Below are 22,628 nucleotides of genomic sequence, written 5' to 3' on the forward strand. Positions count from 1 at the left end.
GACCCCTCCCACTTGCCATGAGGAGCCATTCTGGGCAGTGACTGCAACAAGCAGGTGCTTCCTGAAACAAATGTGTCTTCTGCATGTTGCTGTTGCTGCCCAGAATGGCTCTGATGGTGATTAGGAGGGGCCACTTAAAAGGTGCGATACGGTGCCTGCATTACTTACCGTTTTGCCTCCCGTCAGCTATGCTACTGTCAACCTCTGAAGAGTGTGTGACAGTTTCAAAATACACACACACACAGGGGTGCTTAGACCAAGGAAGCAACCAAATGTGGCTGAAACCACCAACATGCCAACAACAATATTAGAAATATTGACTGTAAGTGAACCCAATTCAGTGTCCAGCACAAACTTGAAGCACACAATTTCCCTCCAAGGCAGCGATCAGGAAAGAAAGAGCAAGAAAGTGAACTTTGATGGGGCATGAAATAATTCACTTGATTTGTGTTATATTTGCACATTTGTGGGGTGGTATTTGGTGTGATTGTGATGTCTTTTCCACAGAGGAACAAAGAGGCAGCACAACACAGTTAGGGTTTTGGGGGCACTTGGCACAATGTAACTTATCTACATTGGTGCTGTCAATATATTTGGATGTCATAATAGGTAGCACAGGTTCCTGATGTATTCCCCATAACCTCAAAAGTCACATTATAAATGTCACCTTCTATTGCCATCATAGCCTGGCAACTGTGTCATTCTTATACCATTTGAGGGCTATGCTTATGCAGCTCTGTCCTCCACTACCAGCCTATCTTCCTTCTACATCTCTAGCACCCATCCTCTGACCATTCTTTAAAGGAAAGGGAGCCCTGCCCAAGAACCCACACACACTCCTCATCCCTTGTTGTTTCCCCTACACCACCCACTGCACATCCCTGCCCTAAACAGGCTCAGCCACAAGCCCCTTTCTTTCCTGGGTGCATGAGAAACGCATTTGTGCACATGCCACTCTCCAGGCAGCCTGCAGTACAAAGCAGGCTCAGCTCAATGCACTCCAGGGCAGACTCCGGGGCTTGCCATTGGCTTCTGAAAGAGTCCCTCAGACTCCACACTGAGGCATTGTCTACGCTGTGCGCTGAGATTCGTCCTCGCCTCTTACTTCTTGTAGTCTGCACAGTTCCAAGCAGGAACTTTGGCATTCTGGGAGATGTAGTCTTGGAAGAGGCCTGAGATGCCCTGGTAGCCTGGTAGGGAACTGGAACTACAACTACCACAATGCTTTGTGGGAATAAGTCAAGGCATCAATTCTGGGCGCTAGAGGCAGCTTAAGAGTTAACAGGTGCAAATAAAATAAGCTAGAGCAGGGGTGCTCACACTTTTTTGGCTCGAGAGCTACTTTGAAACCCAGCAAGGCCCGGAGATCTACCAGGGGGAAAGGAAGCGTCTGACAGACACCCCCTTTAATGTATGGAGCCCCTGCTGGAGTTTTGTTGCTGCATGCCTGAAGAGCAGCTAAAGTGTCAGTTTCAGTGTCAGTTTAGTGTCAGCTAAATATGTCAGTTTCGTCTAGTCACTAGACGAAACTGACATATTAACAGTTTGGAGAGACAGGGCTCCGCGATCTACTCATTTTGCCTCGCGATCTACCGGTAGATCGCGATCCACCTATTGAGCACCCCTGAGCTAGAGCATCTGCCATAATAAATGTTAGTGTTCAAGAAGGCACCACCAGAGTATTACTATTAAGTACCATCTACTTACATGTGCATTGGTAAGGGTGTTTATTTTTGGTCATATTTCTCCCGAATTTCTTGATTAAAATAGCAAATTGTGGGCGTGTTTGGATAAATTATAAATGATAATCACTTTAAAAATGTACTAGGTAGGTGATATAGGTTGTACAGTGTCAGCAGATGCAGCCACAGTGTTATTTCTAACTGGAAAAGTAATCTCCAGTATTTTAATTTCTGGAAAACATCTTAAAACACCAAAATGCTGCGGTTTATGTTTTTATTTGGATATTTAACACCAAACAGTTGATGTTTTTTGTGTTTTTAAGCCTTTTTAACAGAAAAACACACCCCTAATTACTATTAAGCACTATCTATGTACATGTGCATTAGTCACTTTTATGACAGCAGATGTAGGGCCCAGTCCTATCCAACATTCCAGCTCTGGTGCAGTCGCAATGCAGCCCCAAGGTAAGGGAACAAATGTTGCCTCTGTGAGGCCTGGGGACAAAATTCCTGAATTCCTGAACAAATGAGGCCTCTGTGACTGCTTCCCCACCACAGGATGCAGTACATGCCCCACTGGCACAGCTGCACTGGCACTGGACAATTGGATAGGATTGGGTCCTAAGGCTGCACGCTTTACTGGGAGTAAACCCCATTGAACTCAATAGAATTTCTGAGTAGACATGCATAAGATTGTGCTGAAACATAGCTTCTCCTGCTAATTGTTGTCATTGGAACTGTGTCTTAATATCATTATGAAAATCAATTAAGAATCACCAGTGAGTAAGTTTTCGAATCTCACCAAATTGTTATTCCAGCTCTATATTAAATAATTTTTAAAAAAAACAAGGCAAGAGGGGAAAAAATATGTTGGAACCTTCTCCCATTTCCTCTCTCTCTGTCTCTAACATCCAGCCTCAAGAAGAGTTCTGTGAAGCTTGCTCACTTTCCTTTTAGCTGGTACTCAGAAAGGTTTTAAGACCTGTTAGGATCTCTGTGATAGGGCCAGTCTGTGTTCTATAACTAGACTAAGGGCCCAATCCTATCCAATTTTCCAGGGCCAGTGCAGTGGTGTCAGTGGAATGTGAGCTGCATTCCTCACAGAGGCCTCCTCAAGGTAAGGGAACGTTTGTTCCCTCACCACTGGGCTGCATTGTGGTTGCACTGGTCCTGGAAAGTTGGATAGGATTGGGCCCTAAGGCTGCAATCCTATGCACACTTTCCTGGGAGTAAGCCCAGAACAAACAAAGTTGACTGTAATGGAACTGACTTCTGAGTAGTCATGCATAGGATTGGGCTCAAAGGCTGCAATCCTATCCAGTTTCCTGGGAATAAGCCCCATGGATCATAATGGGACTGACTTCTGAGTAGACATGCATAGGATTTGCTCTCAGGCTGCAAGCCTATCCAGTTTTTCCTGGGAGTAAGCCCCATTGACTATAATGGGATTTGCTACTGAGTAGACATGCATGGGATTGGGCTCTGTGGCTGCAATCCTAGCCACGCTGACCTGGGATGGACTTGCTTCTGAGTAGACCTGCAGAGGCTGGGGCTGTGCAGGCGTTCGTCCAGGCGCTTCCTTCTGCCTTCCTGGGAACTGTAGTTCTTGCAGCTGCGCCCTCCCAGCTCTCCACGCGAGGCGCTGAGAGGGGTGGGCGGGCGCAGGACGGCGCCTGAGTCAGGAGAGCCGCTGCCAGCAAGCGGGCGGATGGCTGCGCGCTGCCTGCTGCACGTGAGCAGAGCAGAGCTGCGGAGGCGGCTGGCCGCGGGCGCGGTGCTGAGAGGGGGCAGTGGAAGCCGCGGGCGGGGGCGCAGCGACCACAGCCGCCCCCTGGGCACAGCCGCAGGGGCGAGTCAGGTGAGCGAAGCGCTGCTCTGACACTGGTGCACTTTGGTCCCTTCGCCCGCGGCCCCAGGGAGGCACCGCGCCTGGCAGCGGGAGGGAGGCGCGCCTGGGCAGCGTCCTTCTCGCTTGACCGCTGAGCGCTCCCGACCGCGCACTCGGGCGGAAGGCAGCTGGGGAGCCCGAATGCCATATGTCGCGCTCCTCTGTGCAAGCCGCTCGGAAACCAAGTGCAGAACAGCTCCTGCTTGCTTTGCCTTATCCCTGGTCTTCTAGGACTTTTCACTATTGATTGACTTCACGATTCAGTTTTCACTACTGATTGTTCACTATCGACCGACTTTTCACCATTGATTGAAAAGTGGACTTTCACTATTGATTGACTTTTCACTATTGACTTTCGATTTTCACCATTGGTTGAAAAGTGGACTTTCACTATTGATTGACTTTTCACTATTCACAGAACTGGAGAAGGATTTAATCACTAACCAACGGAAACAAAACTAAAACTGAAAAGTTTTGAGAAAGGGAAGTGAGGATGACAGCCGCTAATTTAAATGGCTTTGGAAGGGGATTATGGAGGTGGTCTATCATCCTGCTGACATTTAAAAGAATTGTATTCTGCACTCTTCCTCCCCCTCCCCCCGCAGTCTGGTTAGGATTGTAAAGGCGTCTCATGGACCATCTGTTCCCGTATGATCTCACCCATAGGTTAAGTGGAAATCCTACTCTGTGTGCCCCCACTTGCAAAAGTGAGTTGGGTAACTATGGTGGAACAGGCCCTTCTCAGTGGTGTCACCGATGTCCTCTTCCCTTCCGGTACATCTGGTAGATGCCTGCATTATTGACATTAGGTGATGATTAAAACATCTTTATTCACACATACAACCTCTCTGTTTTTGCTGGTGGTATTTGTACAAATTTTAAATGGTTTTTAGTTGTTTTAGTTTTGTTATTGTTAAAGTAACTATAAAGCTGCCACAAAGATAGCCTAAAGAAGTGGAAAGGTAGGGCATAAGTGTTTAAAACAAAGTGTTTAAAACAAATTACTCCCAGGAATATATATATATTCCAGAATTGTAGTTCAGTATTGGTTTGTTGCAGCAGAAACAACGATTAACCCTTTTTCTGGCAAGAGTTTTTCCTGTCTTTCACCTACAAAAGCTTAAGTCTGTGAATCTTTAAGGTGCTGCAAAATGCCTTGTTGCTTCCATGTAACTTTTTAGGACTGGATTTTGTTCAGTGCATTTTTTCTTTTAGTTTTGCAGTTGCTGAACAGCCTAGTAGTGGTTCTGCATAGTTTTGACTACTTAATTTTCTTTTCATTTATTTTTCTCCTCTGCTTTGCTCAAGGCCAGTCTGATCTCTGTACTGGTTGATTTCGTATTTTCAGGTTCCTTTGCCTATCTGTCATTCAGCAAATGCAAAAGTCATGGAGGTTACATCTGTCAATGGCAATGAGCCATGATAATGACAGAAACCTCTATGTTCAGAGGTGACATACCTTTGTATGTGCCCTGGGCTTGGGACAAGCAATGAGAGAGGGTTATCATCACCTCTCAGGGGAATTGAACTGAGTGGGAATGAGGCAGTGGAAAACAGCGTATTTCCCCTTAAGGGGAGTGGTGACCCGGTGGTGACAGCAGGGTGGGAGTGATGTCACTCCCGGGTTCGCGTTGTAGTCACCACTGCCAACTAAGTACTGTAGAAAGGTTTTCAGATATTGCCCATCTACAGCAGTGGCTGGAGATGCAGCAAAATCTGGGTTCTCGCCACTGCTGAACATGGGTAAATACAAAATCCCCTTTTTTGCTTAGTCGGTGGCAGTGGCGTGAACCCAGGAGTCACTGCCCTCCTTTACAGGTACCACGATGACTTGTGGATTCCCTTACCTGAAGGTTGGAACCATTGCTATAGAACAGTGGTTCTCAACATTTTTTCACTCGTGTACCTCTTGGCAGCCCATTTCTATAAATTGTACCCCTCCTGTTAGCCCCGCAAGGCATTCTAATACAGACCTGCCTTTTCCCGCCATTATTCAATTCTTTTTCATGTACCCCTAAAGGTCCTGGCAAGTACCCGGGGGTGCATGTACCCCACGTTGGGAATCACTGCTATAGAATAATATCTGGCATATGAACAGTGTTTTGAGTGTTCAAAGCATTTCACATGTATTATTTCAGCTGGGAAAGTCCCTAGTAAGGCTTCCGCGTGCTCCTACAGGTGCGCAGGGCTTCACCCCAGGGGCATTTTCCCCTTTCAGTTAATGGCAGGTCCACTTCTGACTGCTCCCTTCTTATCAGTAGCATAGCTAGAGAGGGAGAAACAGTAAATACTGCAGGCTCCACAATGTGCTGTGTAAGCAGCCCCTCCCGCTTGCCATCAGAGCCATTTGGAGCAGTGATGGCAATGCGCAGGGGACACCATTTGGTTTTGCGAGCATCTGCATGTTGCTGTTGCTGCCTGGAATGGCAACCCAGTCTCGTAACCACCACTGAGCTAGGAAGGCAATCCTTGTGTTCTTTTAGGCAGGGGTCTTTTCTACCCCACCTAGGGCCTTCTGCATGCATAGTGTGGCCCCACCACTGGCCCCGTTCCCTGAGTGATGTCATAACTCTTGTCCTTTAGAAAGCTGTGGAAGGTCTATGGGTGGTAATAGTTTCGTTTCTTAAAGAACTGACTAGTATCAATGGGGAGGGGGCAGACTGAAGCAGCTGCAGTTCTGCCCTACTTGTATGTATTCTTTTAGCATGTTAATGTTAAATTGAAGCAATGTTCTTGTCAGCTGCTTTGAGCATATGGAGAAGTGGGATGGAATTGTGTTAAATAAGCAAAGAGTTGGCATATTCCAATAATTTATTTCTCTTTCCTTGGGAGCAGATAGTCTGTTCAGAGTTATTAATACTTAAGCATCTCACTCTTGTTGTTCCTAAATAGCAACACTGCATGCTCACTGGCAAAGGAGCACTATTTAAAGTGGTGCTTCTCTTATAGGACAGGGAGCACCTCTGTCCCTCTTCATCCCTGCACAGCATCTTTTCCAAGGACTGTTTGCTGGTGTTTCTGCTGCATCTCTTTTTTTTAGAATGCAAGGTCTTCTGAGACAGGGAACAATTTATTTACTTATTTTGCTCTATAAACGGCTTTGTGAATTTTTTTTTTGTCAAAAAGCAGTACATAAATATTCTTAATAAGAACACCTTTGAACCTTTGTTTACCGCAGGCAACGTCTCCCTCCTTTGGGTTTCTCTTTGACATTGATGGAGTGCTTTTGCGGGGCCATCTCGTCATTCCTGCTGCCAAGGAGGCCTTCCAGAAACTAACTGATCCAACAGGCCAGTTTCGCATACCAGTTGCGTTTGTAACCAATGCTGGGAACTGCTCGCAAGACAGCAAGGCTGAAGAGCTGTCTAATGCATTGGGATTCAAGGTATTGAGGAGGAGGAGGCCTCTGTTACACTGGGTCACTGGCTGGTAAACTGTGGAGCTGTTCTACTGTTATTCTTAAAAAGATGCCTGTTAGCATTTGTGTCGGTTCCTGCCAGACAGGTAACCTTCAATCACTTAACTTAGAGTCTTTTCACTTAGTTGCCTCTTGAGTGCTGTAAATCAGTGGTTCCCAAACTATTTAGCATTAGAATTCACTTTTTAAAATAACACTCTATTGGAATCCACCTAACTTTATGAGACTAAAGAAAAATTTCACCAAGCCTCTGTTTTTGTCCTTTTTACTATTGGGGGGGGGATGCCTTCTGGTGCATTTGTTGAGTTCCACATTCATCAGATTAAGGCCTTTCTGGTGGCATTGTGTTCCCCTTTACCTAGCCTTCGATAAGAGGCACGCATGTGTGGCTCAGTCCCATTTAGGGCTCAATACCTTTTCCTTGTTGGCTTGGAGGGGGTGAGACTTCCTTCTCAAGTGTTTATTATGGCCTGTGTTCATCAGATTGGGACCATTGTGGTTCATCGAATCGAGACCATTCCTCTCGGCCTGCCCTTCAATGTGAACTGAGGCACGGTCATCTACTCATGAGAATATGTGCATGTGAGGCTCTGTTTCGGTTTCCATAGGGCTTAATACCTTTTCCTTCCAGCTGTCAGTATGTCCGTTTCACCACACACCAAACATTGGGTTCCGCAGTTTGGAAACCGCTGCTGTAAATGCATAGCTGCTACTCATTTGTTACACACAGTCCATATGTTTCCAAAAAAGTTGTGGTGGTTCCATTTTTGCCAGCACCCGGATGAGTTGTATGCAGGAAAGCCTACAATTCTTCTCAGAAAATGGGTTTTTTGTTGCAATTCTGTGAGAAGTCCAGTCATCTAAGTATCATGCTCTGCAGTATTGTGATCATTGTGTTGTGATCACAATACCCACAGTATTGTGTGTACACAATATATCACAGTATTGTGAAGAAGGTTGTGATCTCAGTGTTCTTCAAACTCCAGGCAGATTGGTTTAGAATTGTCTGCTGGGACTGAAAGCGTCTCTTCAAGTCCTCAGCTTGAGATCTTTCTTGGTCCTGCTACCCGATATTCTTTAATTGGAGATGATGGGGATTGAGCCTAGAATATGTGCTCTGTCCTCCCTTTATGGGCCCTCCCTTTATAGTAAGAAATACACAAAGAAATTATATCTTTAACAAATAGGTGGCCTAGACAGTTTCTAAATAAAAGATGGTACATTTCTACATTCCTGTTCCATTTTGTGAAAATCTTTTTCTATTTTAATTTTTAATCTTGGGCATCTTCAGATGTTCCTGGTACTTTACTTCCTGAAAACATTTTATTTTTGCTGAACTCCATCAATACAAGTTATTACATCGTAAGATCTGTGGCAGGAGGGAGTTGGGCAAACCATCCATCAGTAAACAGAAGTTCTGGAAATAAGAATGACTTGTGATTGACACTTTTGGTCGTTCTGAACATGCTTCAGATGTATCTGTTTTTAAAATAAAACCTGTTTATAGCAAGTATTGTGGTAGCATAGTGTAGTGATTCCTCAGACTTTTGATCTCGAGATTAGCAGATATCCCTTATTGCTTGATGATTGCTACATTGAGAAATCACTCTGTGTGAAACGGGCATCACAGATAAAAATAGCACTTACTTCATAGAGCTTTTATATTGATGTCAGTACTTTACAATGAAAGTAGTTTGCACACTTACAAAGAGTTGCATAATTTGGTAGTGCATTTGTATGTGTGAACCCATTCTCCTATATGGAGATTGACTCTGTATGCAGGCCCATTACTCATTTGGTTGTATTTTTGATCTAGGTTTTACTTATTGTGTGTCCGCTGAAATGGAACAGACAAGCCACATAATATATGTTGACACACCTCTACCTCCTATTCCACTCTTTCTCTATGTTATCATTTTTCTGAGAGAAGAAAGGCAGATTTGGATGATCTTTTGAGGCAGTGATTCCCAAACTGTGCACTGTAGTGGCTGAGGATGCTGCGGCAAACTCACAGGGGTGCTGTGGGATGTCTCAGGTGGCCTCTTCTTCCCAACTTTCTTGGGCATTCCCTTCTTGGATGGTGCAAGATCTTGCATGATCCAAGATGGGATAACCAGTAATAAGAGACCACCACAAAAGGACTCCTTGACCACACTAAGTTTGGGAATTGTTGTTGTGGGACTAATCTACTGGATATTGCATCTGTTTCTTTGGGGAATTGTAGGCTAATGATCCCAGCACTTGGGAATGTGGCATGTGGAAAGAGTAGGCCATCTGTCCTACTAACCTCTCCCTTTTTCAGGTTTCTCCAGAATGGGTGATCGTCTCCCACAGCCCTCTGAGTCTCTTCAGTCAATTTCATGACAAATGTATGCTGATATGTGGGCAGGATAAGGTGGAGGAGAATGCCAGAACGTATCCTTTGCTGCACCCTCCCTTCTACTTTCTGTAGCTGTATACTAAGCTGTGGTTTTGGAGTGCTGGACTTGAGCCATAGGTATTAATCTCCACTTGACCATGATGCTTATTGGACAAGCCACTGTTGCAGTCTATTGCCTCACAGGCTTGTGAGAATACAATGAGATAGCTCCATGTGTGCTGTTATGAGTCCCTTGAAGGAAAAGTGAGACCCCAATACAGCAACTGACAAATATATTTATTGTATCACCATGAGAGCAATTCAAAACCAACTTGTTGGAAACAACTGGTTCTAGTCAAATCAAGACCAAAGAGTCATGATGGGATGGACTGTGCTTCTCTAGGCCACTGCCTGTGAAGTCATACTTGAAGCTCTGGATTGTTTGGGTACAGAATCTGTGAGGCCTTTGCTCACTCCTGAGGGTCTCAGAATTGACAGAATACATACTGTGATTTCACTGAAATTGGACTTAGACTACTAAAATGTCTGACAGCAGTGATATTTATATACTTCTGCATCAAAATGGAGACATGCATGCATTTTGAAATGGATTATTCTCACACAAGTAGCCCAAGATGTTTTTGTGGCTACAGTCTGAAAATGTGACTCTCTAAAGTCAGTCAGTATTGACAATACAGTAGTGCAGAGCAAGAAGAGCCACAGGTGGGATGGAATATCGGGTTGTGGAGAAGGCCCATTGCCCCTTCACACTTGGAGTTGGTGTGGGGCTAGATTTCCAGCTACAGCATGGAATGTGGCTGTTTGGTTGCATAATACAGGCTGTTTGTATATGTACCAGTATATATTATACCAAGCTTTACTCTGTTTCATCTTGTGGGGGAGGCACACATTCTTAGATGGGATTGTTGCCTCAATTTAAGACACTTGTGGATTCACTTGTGGACACCTTGTGTCTCGGAAGAATGTACACACATTTTAATGAACCCTAATTGATACATAACTACTTCATTGTAGAAAACCTGCAACTACTGAACATGTAAGGGAAGCAATCAAAAAGGTGGGTGGAACCATCCATCACAGCACACATGTTGGGATGTTTGTAGATCCCTTACAACCCAATCTTACTGAAATCCCCCCCCCACTGATGCAGCCACACCAACAGAACACACACTGAATCTGCAGAAGGGGGGCAGTTGGAAAGTCTCCTTGAGGTAAGTGAATTTTTGTTCACTTACCCCAGGGAAAGCCTCCACCGCTGCCATGGGACTCCTAGGATCTACACCTACTGTTTAGCAGGCGTAAGTCTGAGGCATGTAATGGCGGCAGTAAGGGCAACCGATGAGGTTAGGATATCGCTGCATGTGAGTGCTTCTGATATTGCCCCTGGTCCACCTCCTCCCTGCCCTCCACCCTGCCTGGGGTGACACTCATTCCTCACCCTCTCTGCCCCATTCTGCTCCCACCACTATAGCACCTACATGTGGTGGTCCAGTGGTATGCCTCCTGAGCTGCTGCCATTTGTGGCAGTGTGGGTAAATTTGCTGCCGGAAGCCGTTTTATGACAGCAGAACTTTGTTCTGTATTGTAAACCACTGCAAGTGCCACCCCAATCCTGGATAGGATTGGGTTATTAGTCAACATTGTCAGTGGCGTAGATACCAATGGGGAACATTTCAAGCACTTGCTGTAATTTGGTTAATTAATTAACTGGGTCAAGCAACTTCTTCTGTGTATGCCATATGCAGTTGATGTGTGAATTATAGCATAATAAATTTGACACTATAAAGTTGTGTACTTTTTTCTGTGATGTCCTATATTTTGGGTAAAATACATTTTCCTTTTAGCATTTTCCTTTGAGTCTGCAGAGAGCAGGCTGTTCTCTTCCTTGACCGTTTGAAATAGCCTGGGATTCCGGAATTTTGTTACCATTGAAGATATAAGAAAGGCATTTCCTTTGCTGGATATGGTAGATCAAAGTCGGAGGCCAAAAGTGCTGGCAAGTATCACCTGACTGTACGTAGCAAATGTTTGGCTTAAGCCATCTATGATATGTGTCTCTTGGTAAGAAAACCATTCTATTATATTCAGATCTGTGCTGCTTCTTAAGTTTCAGTATAGCAAACACTTCCACTCAATCCCCACAAGCCTCTTGTGAAAGGCTAGAGTTGTGTCTTAAGGGGATTATGTCCTGTCTAAAGTGTCCCTTGGCTTCATGCAAGTTGAAAACGAAGGTGCTGCAACTCAGGAGTTCCAACTCTGTGTGGTCTTCAGACAAAAATGACTGAGGGCAGGGGAGAAATCTCAGAGGCTTTGAATTTCTGAGAGGCTTTGAAAATTGGCCGCTGTACAGTTCTCACAAAAATGGTCCTTTATTGCCTTACAGTTGCATACCAAACATTGTTTCTTGTCCTTCAGATTTCTTGCCCATTCTTTTGGACATTACGAAATGACTAACCTCTCTGTCTTTACTCTTTTGACAGCCTCCACCAACCACAGACTTCCCTACCATAGAAGGTGAGTTATTGTTTCTTTGTTTTGCTCTGAGAACACAAAGTTTCCCTCCTAATGTGTAGGTTTGCTGCAAGAGTGCATAAAAAACAGTAGCATAGCTGGGAGGGAAAATGGTAAGTACTGCAGGTGCCACAATGCACCCGGTAAGCAGCCCCTCCCTCTCGCCATGTCAGAGCCATTCCAGGCAGCGACAGCAGCATGCAGACACTCGCCAAACCAAATGGTGTCTCCTGCGCATTGCCATCACTGCCCCAAATAGCTCTGATGGCGAGTGGGAGGGGCTGCTTACACGGCGCATTGTGGAGCCTGCAGTATTTACTGTTTCTCCCTCTCTAGCTATGCTACCAATAAGAAGGGAGCAGTCAGTAGCAGACCTGCCCTTAACTGAAAGGGGCGCCATTGCGGATCTTTGCCCTGGGAAGTTCAACATTGGGAATAGTGTCTTTTGTACCAGTTTAACTTCTGGTGTCCAAGGAGCACAATGCACCCATTGGTTAGAACCATTGCCAAGTAGCTTCATGGAAGTCTGCCATGGGTTGTAGGACCTTTCAAATAACTTCATCCCAAAGAGCTTGACAAAATCTGGGCTGAGGACAGCACCAGTTAGAGAAGACACAAGATAATGCCAATAAGCAAGCAGAAGAAAAGTCTTATTTGGACCTTTGTATTTCAAAAAAATCCAATTTTAACATGAAAGATTAGCTGAATTTCCCCTCATTTTTCATATATACTAGATTGAACTGTCCATAGTACACCTGGCAAAGTAGCACCAGTATTGAACTCCCAACAAATGATTATTTCATATAGTCAAACATGGGGGGAGGGGGAAGGAGCAGGCAAACAATTGTTCCATCTTATTGATTGAGTGCAACATGCTTGTGTCTCTAAGAGAAGCCAGATGGTGTAGGCTGGGTTATTCTGTCATATAGGTATGCATTTTTGGCACATATTTTAATTTTCACGCTTCTCTGCATTTCCCTACCTATTCAAGGGATACTTCTGTTTGGGGAGCCAGTTCGGTGGGAGACCTGCTTGCAGCTGATCATTGATGTTCTCTTGACCAATGGAAATCTAGATGCAGAGCTATCTACTGTGCCATATCCACATCTACCTATCCTGGCTTGCAACATGGACCTCTTGTGGATGGCAGAGGCCAAGATGCCCAGGTGAAGTAAATGTAGGAATTTCTTTCAGAAAATCTTTATTGCCCACACCTCCAAATCTATATCATTCAAAGTAAATCTCTTTACTGCATTATGTCCCTTCTGACAGATTTCAAAAATCAGTAAAAAATGTAGAGTGTTTCCAATCATGATGCAAAACCAACAAACAACTAGGGATAATCATGAAAATGTTTAACATACATAAAGATAATGAAAAAATCACAATGCAGTCACGTAAATATAGACCATATAACTGGTATATGGATTTCTGAAATTCAGTGTCACATTGGCTGATGATGATGATCTCCTGAAATTGATCCAGAGACTGGCTTCTTATTTTATTTATTTATTTTTCACCGCCCTTCCTCCAAAGAGCTCAGGGCGATGTACACAGCTGTTTCCCTCCTTCTTGTCCTCACAACAACCCTGTGAGGTAGGTGAGGCTGAGAGAAAGCCACTGACCCAAGGTCACCCAGGAAGCTTTGTGTCTGAGGGGGGATTTGAACCTGGATCATTCAGGTCTAAGTCCACCTTCCAAACCACAACACCACCCTGGCTCTTGTCAACACTGTATTTTGCCAGGCACTGTATTATAATGACTTTATTCCACCAGTCTTCAGAGTACATACCCTTAACTGTAGAATCTGAATGGTATTTAATCTATTACTATTTTTTAGGCATCTGATTCTGTCTGATGTTGCCACATTATGATCTTATTTTCCTTTATACTAGGTATATCTTGTGTTTTCATTATCAACGTGTCATTCCTAGTGTTCACCCTTCCTGGTTTGTTAGAGCCTCTTTTGTGTCTGTGGCAGCAGCTGTCCTGATGTCTCTGGATGCTAACAAGCAGGGCATGGAGGTGAAGGCCTTCTCCTGTTGCCCCTCACATTCAAAAGTGGGTTACAATGAGGACTGGGCTCACTTGGTTGTATTAATAGCGCCATGCAATTGAGAACCATTTCTCATACTCCAATGAGCATGTATGCTGATGCCGTTTTTTTCCCCGCCCGGTCAGATTTGGCCATGGCACCTTTCTTGTGTGTTTAGAAAACATCTACAAGAAAATGACAGGCAAAGATCTGAACTATGAGGCCCTGATTGGCAAACCCAGCACTGTCACTTATCGCTATGCTGAGCATGTGATCAGACTGCAGATGGAGAAACGTGGCTGGACATCCCCTCTACGTCATCTTTATGCTATTGGGTAAGCAAATCTCTTTGGAAAATCTTGGTTGTTGGAGCTGAGCATCCTCAGAAGGATTAGGATAAGAAAGATTGTAGAACTTCTCAATCTGTGTTCTCTGTTGAGCAGAGGCTTGAGTATGGTACCCCCTTCCTTACAAGCAATAGCATGTATTGCTAGTGCATGGATGGAAAAAAAAATTGTCTAGTGATTGGAAATGATCAAAACCAAGTACTCCCCAGACTTCACTATTTATATTTTAACTTTGCTTGTCCTCGTTTCTTGTCTGCTGGCTACTGGCAGGGACAACCCAATGGCTGACATCTATGGCGCCAACCTCTACAACCGTTATCTCCAATCTCAGCCTGAAGTAAACATAACTGCCATGGCACCAGATCCTCAGAGGGAAGACAACCTCAAGATGCAAAGTGTCTCAGTTGGCTCTGCAAAGAGCTGCTGGTCTATACTGGTCTGCACTGGGGTCTACACTCGCCAGGGAGATGTGCCTGCAGATCAGGGTGGGAGCATAACAGAGACTGTATTCCACGGGCATCGGGACTTTCAATTTGACCCCAAGCTGGTGGATGCCTCTCATGTCGTGAGTGATGTGAATGAAGCTGTGGAACTCGTCTTTCAGAAAGAGAACTGGAAATAGGAGTGATGTGTCCATTCTTACAATGGGTGCAGGCAGACCTGAGCCATTGCTTGTTAACACATGCCAAAGTAAAGGAAAACTCTCCACTTGTGTTTTGTGGGGAGGCTGTATAGAAAAAAAAACCTGGACACTCTAACCTTTGTTAAAAGGGGGCTCTGTGAAGCCCATGTGTGTTTAAATCCTGGCTACAACTACTGAGATAAAATATAGCTTCTTTGCTAGTATGGGCTCAGCTGTAGAAGGGCTAGGCCTAACTAGTTGAAAAAGTCACTCCATTGCCTCAGTTTGAGATTTGTGAGGTTTTTGTATTCTTTGCCAACGATACAAATCAACCATTTTGTGATTCACACTTGCAGACAAAATGCAAAGGCCAAAAGTCACTGTGATACTTGAATGCTATGTATGCACCCTATCTAAATATTTGTGAAGTGTACACTCTGCATTACCACTACCATCATGAAGGTTGCTTCACTTTTTTTAAGCTCTTACCTCTCTTCCAAGTGTGCCTCTAGGTAGACATAAGTGTAATATGCAAATATGACAACCTTGTCTTCATTGGTCTGTAGCATGTGGTATACCTGGGAGAACTTCTCACTAGAGTAGGAGTGCTGTTTTAGAAGCATCAAATGGAAGTGAGCTAGCTGGTAGGTAAAAGCCGCAGGAACTTGGGCACCCAAATTCCACCCTTGTGACTGCATCACTACCTCTTCAGCCAGTTCTTTCCAAAACACATATTTGGGCTTCTCACAAACAGCACCACCCCATCTGTGTGTCAGAGAAGGAAAAACCCATAATTTGTGTGCTTTGTTACTATTCAACTTCTCTTCCAAATGACAGCATTAACTTGCTCTAAATGAATCTTTCCCCTCAAACTAATGGCTGATAGCCAGGTCTGTTTCGTATTGAAATTGTTGGCCTGGATCCAAAGTGCTGCATGTGCAGCATTGGCCTTTTCTGCACACTGTTGCAGTGCTCTGATACTGAGGCCATGCATACCCATGATTCAGTAGATCATGTTTGTGCAGAAGCCTGCCTCAGTGGAGGTATTGCCCTTGCTGGAGCAAGGTAGTCATGTTTCAGATCTGTGCTGTGTATGTCTCTGATCCTATCTGATGCAAAATGTCTTTTCAAAAACTTCCACCAGAACTCACAGGACTTGGATGCAAAAAGAGAAGTGTCACTATCACATTTTGCAGTAATGTGTGATATTCTTGTTGTCCATTAATATACAAACAGGACCTAAATTCTCTAGGTCCCAAGGACAGCTACTAATTTGTAATTTAGCAATATTCATATTTCTGTATACAATTAATTAAATACAGTTTGCTGTATTCCTGAATATCCTCTGTTGTAATGATGGATCTGGTGAGTTCCCTCTCTGATATCTTCCTCTTGACACCCTGCTATCGAACCATTCTTACTTCTTGAAGATTTCCTAGCCATAATAGAAGGCTTTTCTTCTATGGCTGTGCTTTAGGAAAAAGGAACACGTCCCAAATCCTTTCCTGCCAAATGCAGTAGAAGTTTTATTATTTTTTTAATCCCACCCTTCTACTGGTGAGCAGAGAAAAGTACATATGGCATCTTATCTTCTCCTTCTAACAATTCTGTGATGTAGGTTATTTAAGAAAGAATGACTGGTCCAAAGTTGCTTAGGAACATAACATGGCTGAGCAGAGGTTTGAGCCTTGAACTAATTTGATTATCCATCACACCACCTTGGCTGTCCTAAGCTAGATATTGTACCATCAGAGCTTGGGTGGTCAAATGACAATAAAGAAGGCTCCTCTGTCCTTGACTACTTCATGGAGAGATTTAGGCCCAAATCCTAACCAACTTTCCAGTACTGGCATAGCAGTGCCAATGGGACATGTGCTGCATCCTGCAGTTGGGTGGCACTCACGGAGGCCTCCTCTAAGTAAGGGAATGCTTGTTCCCTTACCTCCGTGCTGCATTGCCCTTATGTCGGTGCTGAAAAGTGGGTTAGGATTGCACCCTTAGAGCCCAATCCTAGGCCTGTCTACTCATATGTAAGTCCCATTATAGTCAAAGGACCTTACTTTCAGGAAAGTGTAGATAGGATTGCAGCTACACTGTCTTCTTGTTTATGGCACTGCCAAAGCCTACCTGTGGAAAAAGTCCCTACTATTGTATTGCTGGTGGGGAGGCATTCTAGTTGTAGCTCCAATGAATGATGTGCTTAAGCTAAGAATTTACCATGCTTGAGACATTAACACAGATTTGTTGTATGTTGGCCATTATTTTATTTAAAATAAGCAGTGCCTATGACAGATAATGGCCAATGTACAACAAATCTGCTGGGAGTTAATGTCTCAAAAATATTAGTTTGTTTTCAACATAGAGAAGGAATGGGTTGTATGAAATATGTCAAAGAGACTGCAGTGGGAGAAGGGCAAACAAAATTAGTAGTACAAGAGGAGATCTTTGAACTTCAAAGTAGGGAAGTCCCAATAGAGCAAAGGGAGAAAGAAGAGAAGTGACACCCAAGAATTTCTGACTATTTGTAAACAGAATTGTGAGCACACACTGTGGAAAGGGAACCAGTGCAGAGAAGCTGGAAGAGGTGAGATGTCACTGCAGTGTAATGCAGAATGGATATGAGGGGATGGAGATGGAAGATCCGATATAAGTACGAGTATATTACAGTAAGGAGGTGAGAGAGAACTTGCTGAATGACTCATTTTCAGCATCTTGGTATATTAATATGTGCTTGCTGAGCAGCTTATCAGCTTAAGTATAAGTCATTCATCCTCCCTCCTTTTTAATCTGGAAAGATCTTTCTTCCCCACTCAAATGGCAGATTTGCAATTTTGGAGGGGGGGGGGAAGACAGCATAAAATTGACTTATCCTCCTTTTGTCTTTCCCTTCTGGAGCTGCCAGCTCCTGACAGCTCTTCCAAGACATAATTAAGGCTTTTCACTTCTGTGCTCTATTTTAAGCATCCTTCCACCCTCAAACCCTCCAGCCCTCTGCTTTTTCTTAAAATCTGTGCTCTAAAGGCAGACCCTGTAGTTAGTGGGGGTGGGGGGAGTGAATTGCCTCCTGCCTCTTCAACTGCCTTCAAAATTAAGTTGGCTTTTAAACAGTATGATTTTTAATTAAAACAACACAATTCAAAATATTCTACATCTGCTCTTGAAGATCTGACCAAATGTTAGTTAAAAATTAAACAAGAATCCAGTATGCTCTATGAAGTGGGAGTGCAACAGTCTTTCCAGCCCTATTTATGTGCTTTTTTTGAAGTATCTGGTGGTCACTGCTGAAAGCAGCTGGTTCATCTTATGACCTAAATCCTTTAGTACAGTGGTTCTCAAACTTTTAACTCTGGGACCCACTTTTTAGAATAAGAATCTGTTTGGACCTACCAGAAGTGATTTCATGATCAGAAGTGACGCCATCAAGCAGGACAATTTATAAGAATCCTAGGCTGAAATCCTACGCACACTTACCCAAGAGTAAGTTCCATTTACTATCATTGTTTAAAGCATAAAAATAGTAGCCTGATAAAAGTACAGATCTGTAACATTTCCCCAAGTGCAATCACTTACCATGGTAATATCAAGTCTGATATATTAGAAATAAAATATTGAAATTGACTCATGACCCACCTGAAATTGACTCATGACCCACCTAGTGGGTTCCGACACACAGTTTGAGAAACACTGCTTTAGTGATTAAGAGAAACTCCTATGCTGGGGGGTGTCTCCATGGCAGGATCAATCCTTGTCATATGAGAAGCTCCTCCATCTCAGGCAGGCAGGTCAGGTTACAAAGTCTTCCTGAGGGTAGGGGCTCCCTTGATCCCCCAGACTGGCCTTGCCTCTAGGCAGAAAGCTTGGGAGTCTTCAGTCAGCTCACAGCTGCCCTATGTGCAATGCAAAGAAGACAAGGAAGCCGGGCTCCTTAGCCCCTGGAAGCAGTCCTCAGGCTGCCACATCTCCCTTGATGGCCCGGAATGGGCTTGGAGGCACACAACACTTCTCTTTTCGGTTGTACCCCCTTCCGCAGCTCACTCAGAGGGCCTTTCGCAACAACCATTTTGTTTGCCTGTAAAGCATCCTGATCCCCCCCTCTGCTGAGGCTGGAGACGGAGATTGCCTGGCCTTGCCAGAAGCGACTGACTTTAAAGTCTGTGACTCTTTCTATACTCGGAGAGGCAATGGGCTGATTTTAGAGTCCCTGACCCTCTCCATACTTGGACAGGTGATGGGGCTCGGCGCAGATTGGGCCATGGTATGGCAGTTTATTCTCCCACTGCAGCCTTAGCCCACCAAACAGAAGTGCCTCAGCAGCAAGGGGCATGCTGTATGAGGGAAGGCATGGCCATGACTGGGACTTGTTCCTCACCAGCACCAGGTCCAGGATCCAGGCCTCCAGTCTCTGAGGATGCACAAAACAGGAGTTGGTGAACCAGTTGGACAGGCTCCCTCAGCCGCTGTTTTCCGCTCTGTCTCTCCATAATGGCCAACCCTGCAGGGAAGCCCATTGAAGCGCCTATCCTTCGCCCTGATTCTGGTGCCATTGATTGGGAGGAGCTAACTAGCACTATCAAAAATATTTATTTTATCTTCCCTTTCCCTCCCTCACCATCCAGAGGGCCAACTACTACTCTTTACTAAGCGTGTGATTGGTCTGTGGAACTCCTTGCCACAGGATGGGGTGACGGCATCTGGCCTAGATGCATTTAAAGGACAAGTTTCTGGAGGAAAAATCCATTACGGGTTACAAGCCATGATGTGTATGTGCAACCTCCTGATTTTAGAAATGGGCTATGTCAGATGCAAGGGAGGGCACCAGGATGCAGGTCTCTTGTTATCTGGTGTGCTCCCTAGGGCATTTGGTGGGCAGCTGTGAGATACAGGAAGCTGGATTAGATGGGCCAATGGCCTGATCCAGAGGGGCTGTTCTTATCAGGCTAGCATCTCCTCCAATATAGCAGCTGCTGCAGAGTCCATTTAAAAGACAGTGGCAGATGCTGCAATCCTGGTTCAGCTCCCCCTATCACTGCCAGGTCCACACCTGAGGAACCTCAGGAGGAACCTCAGTCCCCTCCTAAAAAGAAGCCCAATCCTGTATTGGCCACATACTACTTCTGAGAAAGCATGGAGCATCCTCGACTTATACCACATTATGTTCCTCAAGGTTACACAGGTCCCTCAGGAAGTGAGTACTAGTTTGAAGTAATTTTTTGGTCTTTTTGACTGAAGAAAGGTCTCCTCTCTCCCCTCATTCCTTAATTTGGTGCTAAGACTCTCAATTCTCAAAGGGGGAGAATTTTTACCTCAGAAACTGCTGCTGCAGTTAGAGGACTGTTAAACTCATGCCTAGGCACATTCTGCCCCTCCATTTCTCAGCTGAGAGGGGTTTTTCAACCTATTCCATCCAGCATGGAGGCAGCAGTCCTAAGAAAGCATGAAGCTGCTGATCCACTCATCCTTAACTGAGGTGCCAAGTCCCAGCTGGGACTGTGTTACCCCATTGCACCTCAACAGTGAGGCAGAGGGTTCAGGAGCTTGCAGGTCTCCTGTTAGCCCACGCTCTGTGCTTCAGCACGTGGAGGGCCAGGCAGGCTTAAAAGAAAACTCGCACCCAGCCTGGCACATGTGGGCATGTGGACCAGATGATGGCTGGCAAATTGGGGCAGCTCATGGGGACTTAGCAGGAGGTGAGAGGACAGGACTTTAAGTCCCATAGGTCCAAGGGCCAGTGTTCACCTTCCCCCCTTTCACCAGGTTCCACTTTCTCTGATCCTGAGGAATCTCCATCTAAGAGGTCCAAGTCCCCATCATTCTCTTCTTCCCTTGAAGCTCTAAGGCGCAGTCAACATACGAGGGCTCCCCCTACTAAAGGCTTCTTGAACCGGAGATCTCAGACTCCACATCCTCTAAGGAGGAAGGAGAACTCGTGGGGGAGGAAGCCACTAACACAGAGAATAAGCTGGACAGGCTTTTCCCAGTGGACTTATTTCCTAATTTTTTTTCTAATGCAACTAGGTCTCTCAATTCTGGCAACTTCACCCCCAAGTGTTCTCATTGCTGAACAGGAGGTTTGGGCCACTGATGCTAGACCTGTTTGTGAGCCAGCACTACAACCAGCTGCTGAGATTCTTTTCCAGGGGGAGATACCAAGATTCAGAGGAGATGGATGCCCTTCATGTCCCTTGGCCCAGAGATGTTCTGTATGCCTTCCTTTCCATCTGACTTCTTCCAAAGGTGTTACTAAAGATAAGGCTAGAAGGGGCGAAGGGCCTTCTTGTGGTACCACTTTGGCCCTGTTGCACATGGTTTTCCAACCTCAGAGAGGCTCTCAGTACATCAGCCTTGTTACCTTCATCTGAGGCTGGACCTGCTATTTCAGGGTCCCATCAACCATCCTCAGATAGCAATGCTGCAGCTAACTGCATGGAGGTTGAGCGATAAAGGGCGTAATCCTAACCCCTTATGTCAGTGCTTTCCAGCACTGACATAAGGGCAATGCAGCTCTGAGGTAAGGGAACAAACATTCCCTTACTTTGAGGAGGCCTCCGTGAGTGACACCCAACTGCAGGATGCAGCACATGTCCCATTGGCACTGCTATGCCAGTGCTGGAAAGCACTGACATAAGGGGTTAGGATTGCGCCCAAACAGTGTCTAAATTAGCATATTCAGAGCCAGTTCTCAAGATCCTACTAGCTGATAGGAGGACCTCTACCAATGGAGTTTATAATTCTACCTGGGGGGTGTTGGTAGGTTGGTGTTCCCAAAACCAACTTCAACCAGAGAAAATTAAGGTGAGGGAGCTCTTAAGAGCTCCTTCAGTCAGGTCTGGATAAGGGTTTGAGTAAGGCCACTCTGAAAAGACAGGTATTGGCAATTTCATCTGTCTTGGCATTTCCCAAGAGTAGATTCCTGTCTTCCCATTCTCATGTTAGAAAATTCATCAGGGGGGTGGATCAACCCCCCACCAGTGACCAGGGCTCCTTTTGGGACAAGTCTGGTTCTCAAGGCACTAATACAGCCTCCTTTCAAGCCCATGGCTACCTGTCCTTTATAGATATTTCCCCGAAAAGTGCCTTTCTAGTGGGAATAACATGAGTATCTGAAATGGCAGATTTTTCTATAGCTAGGACCTTTTTCAGGAGGTCAGGGTGGTTCTCCACACCAACCCTACCTTCCTCCCCAAAGTTAATTCTATGTTCCACAGATGTAAGGAGGTTGTACTTCTGTCTTTATGTCCAAACCCTTCTCATCCTAGGGAGTGGGATTGGCACACTTTCAGACACATGGAACTTATGTTTGTGTCATGCAAGGCAAACAAACAGGGACTTTTACCATCTACCATATCTAGATAGGTAAGGGAGGTAAGGTAGGCTTACCCTTACCTACAAGGCTCATGGGACGGAGGCTCAAGGCATAGTTGCTCATTCGCTAAGGTGCTGCTACCTCTGCAACAGACTGGGCTTTTCTATCCTTGGAGATGGTGTGTGGAGTTACCACCTGGAACTCCCTCCATACATTTGTAAAGGACTACAAGATAGATGCCTATGTTTCCAGAGACACAGCCTTCACTAGGCACGTGCTTCAGAGTGTAGTTTCAGCTGCTTCTGGTGGTTCTCATCCTTGAAGAGGCACAGCTTAGGCATTTCCCAGACGACAAGGACTGACCTTGTCATGGAGAATGAGGAGATTTGGACTTACTGGTGAATCCCTGTTCTCGGTGGTCTCCATGGTAGGGTCAGTCCAC

At 45.0% G+C, this 22,628-nt stretch overlaps 1 protein-coding gene across 1 annotated transcript; it reads left to right on the forward strand.

Moving 5' to 3' along the window:
- The first annotated feature begins 3,344 nt into the window (after positions 1–3,344).
- HDHD5 (haloacid dehalogenase like hydrolase domain containing 5) lies at positions 3,345–16,222 on the forward strand. Its single transcript, XM_066634289.1, has 8 exons — positions 3,345–3,540; positions 6,749–6,955; positions 9,291–9,403; positions 11,271–11,364; positions 11,849–11,882; positions 12,871–13,045; positions 14,061–14,249; positions 14,532–16,222. Exons 1-8 carry the CDS (start codon positions 3,391–3,393, stop codon positions 14,881–14,883), a joined length of 1,314 nt encoding a protein of 437 aa, XP_066490386.1. The 5' UTR covers positions 3,345–3,390; the 3' UTR covers positions 14,884–16,222.
- Positions 16,223–22,628: the final 6,406 nt, after the last annotated feature.

This window comes from Tiliqua scincoides, chromosome 7, assembly GCF_035046505.1.
Source record: "Tiliqua scincoides isolate rTilSci1 chromosome 7, rTilSci1.hap2, whole genome shotgun sequence".
NCBI lineage: Eukaryota > Metazoa > Chordata > Lepidosauria > Squamata > Scincidae > Tiliqua > Tiliqua scincoides.

Coding starts and splice junctions, on each gene's coding strand:
- HDHD5 (XM_066634289.1), top strand. CDS start 3,391: ATGGCTGCGCGCTGCCTGCTGCACGTGAGCAGAGCAGAGCTGCGGAGG. Junction 6,956..9,290: donor CTAATGCATTGGGATTCAAG/GTATTGAGGAGG, acceptor TCCCTTTTTCAG/GTTTCTCCAGAATGGGTGAT. Junction 11,365..11,848: donor GTCGGAGGCCAAAAGTGCTG/GCAAGTATCACC, acceptor CTCTTTTGACAG/CCTCCACCAACCACAGACTT.